Source organism: Fulmarus glacialis, unplaced genomic scaffold (genome assembly GCF_000690835.1).
Source record: "Fulmarus glacialis isolate BGI_N327 unplaced genomic scaffold, ASM69083v1 C14018140, whole genome shotgun sequence".
NCBI classification, from domain to species: domain Eukaryota; kingdom Metazoa; phylum Chordata; class Aves; order Procellariiformes; family Procellariidae; genus Fulmarus; species Fulmarus glacialis.
This window is the reverse complement of record NW_009242440.1, coordinates 1-2666: the sequence shown is the minus strand read 5'-3', so window position 1 is coordinate 2666 and position 2666 is coordinate 1. Positions and strand designations below refer to the sequence as shown.

Sequence of the window (2666 nt, the reverse complement as noted above, 5' to 3'; positions counted from 1 at the left end):
AACAGAAACCACCACAATAAAGGTTTCTAAGTTTAAAAAGCATAATTCATCAGAGAGATACAAGGGCTTAAAAAAGGAAGTTGTGGGCAGTCCATATAAAATGATGATTTAGCAACAGAACTGGAAGAATCTGCAAAAAGCCGTATACCTAAGAAAAGCAAACCTGATGTGCTCCAAATTCAATGGGTTGTGTTTTCCTTTTGTTGCCCCTCAGCAGAATTGCTAGGTCACTGACACTGCAGGACTCCAAGACCGTAGGTTTTGGTCCATCAAAGAGACCGCAGTCCTTAGGAAGCCGATCAAAAGATTCCGGGAAATAATGCTGAAGCAAATCAACCACTCCAGATGCTAAACGGAGAATACCTGTAATAAGCAGAATACAGATTTTAAACTTCAGTCTGTCTCATACACTCTCGCAAACATACTTTTAAAAGATTTTGTTAGAATTTTGAAATCAAGAAATATAATGACAAAAACACTAGTCAGAGAAGAGAGAAGCTGTAAGGTCCACTTTATGTTTCTGCCATTTTGAGTGGACCTCATTCTTGGGCCTGTAAAGATCAGAAAGCATGCTACAAAGGCTTAGCAGCGTCCTTACAAAATGAAGGTCATAAATGAGAAAAAAACAAGAAAAGGAGAAGTAGTACACCAATGCTGCAAAGTCTGGTGATTTGGGGATGGGACAACAGAAATGGGTATGATTATTTGTTGAGTTTTCCTTCAAACAAATACAGTCAAAACATGCAGTAAGCATGCGTGTTCAAAAAATGACAATTTAAAAAACATTCATTCTTGGTTTTCCAGTTGGGATGTCAAAAATACAGAATTTGCATGTCAAAAAAAGCTGACCAGCTGATCTCTTAGAAAACAGGCCGCTTAAAGATGCTTTGAATTGGCCAGTAGAAAACTTCAATCATTAGTGACATCTGAAGAGCACAGGCTCAGATCATAAATAAATTTGTTACTCTACCTGAATGGGATCTGTAGTTCTGGTATAACTGATATATCCTTTTCGGTTTTCTAACACGCTGCTTCTTGTTCATGGAGTTCTTGCTTGCGTAATGAAACAGTGACCTCAGATCACTAAAACGAAAAGCAACTCCTTTCATTATGCTCTGGGCAGTGTCACCAGTTAGAAACATGGCATTAGGGTCATTGATGCATTTCATCAACAGTGCTAGCTCAGCTTGGGTGAAATCCTGTATCTCATCACCATAGAACTCATGGATGGACCATGGTAGCTCCCTGAGCTTTGAGAGTCTTTGAGATAAATTATACAGCAAATCTTCTTCATCGAAGTAACCTCTCTGCGATCGTATCTGCTGATAAAGACAAAAGAGGTGATAGATTTCACTCCTGTCTTCTGTGAAGTTCGGTGATCTCTTTCGGCCTAGCTTTTTGTACTGCTCCTCAGTAAGTTTACCCCCAGAGCAACTCAGTGCCTCAAAAGAGCCTTTCAGAAATGACTTTATTTCTTTCCAAACCAGTGCTGGATTGTACAAGCTTTTACCTTTTATCATTTTTGGCCATATTTCATTTGCAAATACATTGTAAGTCACAAAAGTCCGTGGATCACTTTCCCTAGAATATGCATCTGCAGCTCCTTCATCATCACCATGTTCTGCTTCAATATTACCTTCTTCATCCTCATCTTGCCAGTTTGGTACCACCAAGTCTTCCTGAGGACTCCAACCAACAATGGTTCTTTTAAGGCTTCCATCTTCGTTTCTTGGAAAAAATGGGTCAGGCATGGATGCATCCAGTAACAGCAACAACTGCTTGGAGGTGACAAACAGCGGAAAATTCTCATCTTTAATGTCTTGTAGCTTGTGAACATTTGGCTCCAGAGCCTTGAAGTGACTGGTTACCTTGGAAGACTTGCTAAGCTCAATGAAATTCTTCTGAACTTCTTGGCACAAGACAGGATTTTTTGTCACGAAGATCTGGTGCAGGTGCTCCAGCCTGTTTGATTCTTCTGCGCTATGCATTTGGTCTTCTTCATGGTCATCACATGAATTCATTTCTGCACCAGCTGTGCCTGCAGGAACCTTTTCATCCTCACTGTCCTCGTCTTGCTCGTCACTCACCTGCTCCTCACTTGAATCATCACTGTCCTGTTTTAGTTCTCTCTCTTCCTTCTCTAAACTAGCTTTTTCAGCTTCACTGCACTGTCTTTGCTGCCATGTTTGCCTCTCCAGCAGAGGACCATTTGCTAAGGTGGATTTTTCCCAGTATGAATAGAATTTCTTCCAAAGTCTATACAAGCAGCAAGTAGTCTTCCCTGTCCCACTTCGCCCAATTAAAATGATTGGTTCCATGGGCTTTGGATTGAGATCAATTACTGCGTACTCCAACTCCCCAACTCGGAAAGGGTATTCAACAGAAGAATGTACATCATTTATAATGTTAAGCGCCATGTTAGTACTGAAGCTGTGAAATTTAATTATATTGTATTCCAATTCTGCTGCACTGGCTGGAGGGAAATACTCAGGTATGGTATGTTCTTTTGATTTTTCCGCCTCTGGGTCTTCAACATAACAACGTGGAATGCGCTTCTGTGTTGTCACATTGTGGTTCTGATGTCCTTTGTTTAGGCCCTTGAGCTTCTTCCTCAAGATGCAGGATAAACCACGATTGTAGGAAATACATATATTATCTAAGACGCG

The 2666-nt window shown here is 40.7% G+C and overlaps 1 protein-coding gene across 1 annotated transcript; it reads right to left on the bottom strand.

Moving 5' to 3' along the window:
• Positions 1 to 163: 163 nt before the first annotated feature.
• Positions 164 to 2417, bottom strand: LOC104083013 (TPR and ankyrin repeat-containing protein 1-like; the record flags this gene model as incomplete). Its single annotated transcript, XM_009586336.1, has 2 exons — positions 971 to 2417; positions 164 to 363 (listed from the first exon to the last, which is right to left on the bottom strand). Coding segments are annotated over exons 1-2 (1647 nt in total), but the record flags the coding sequence as incomplete, so codon positions are not given.
• Between the last annotated feature and the right edge of the window lie 249 nt (positions 2418 to 2666).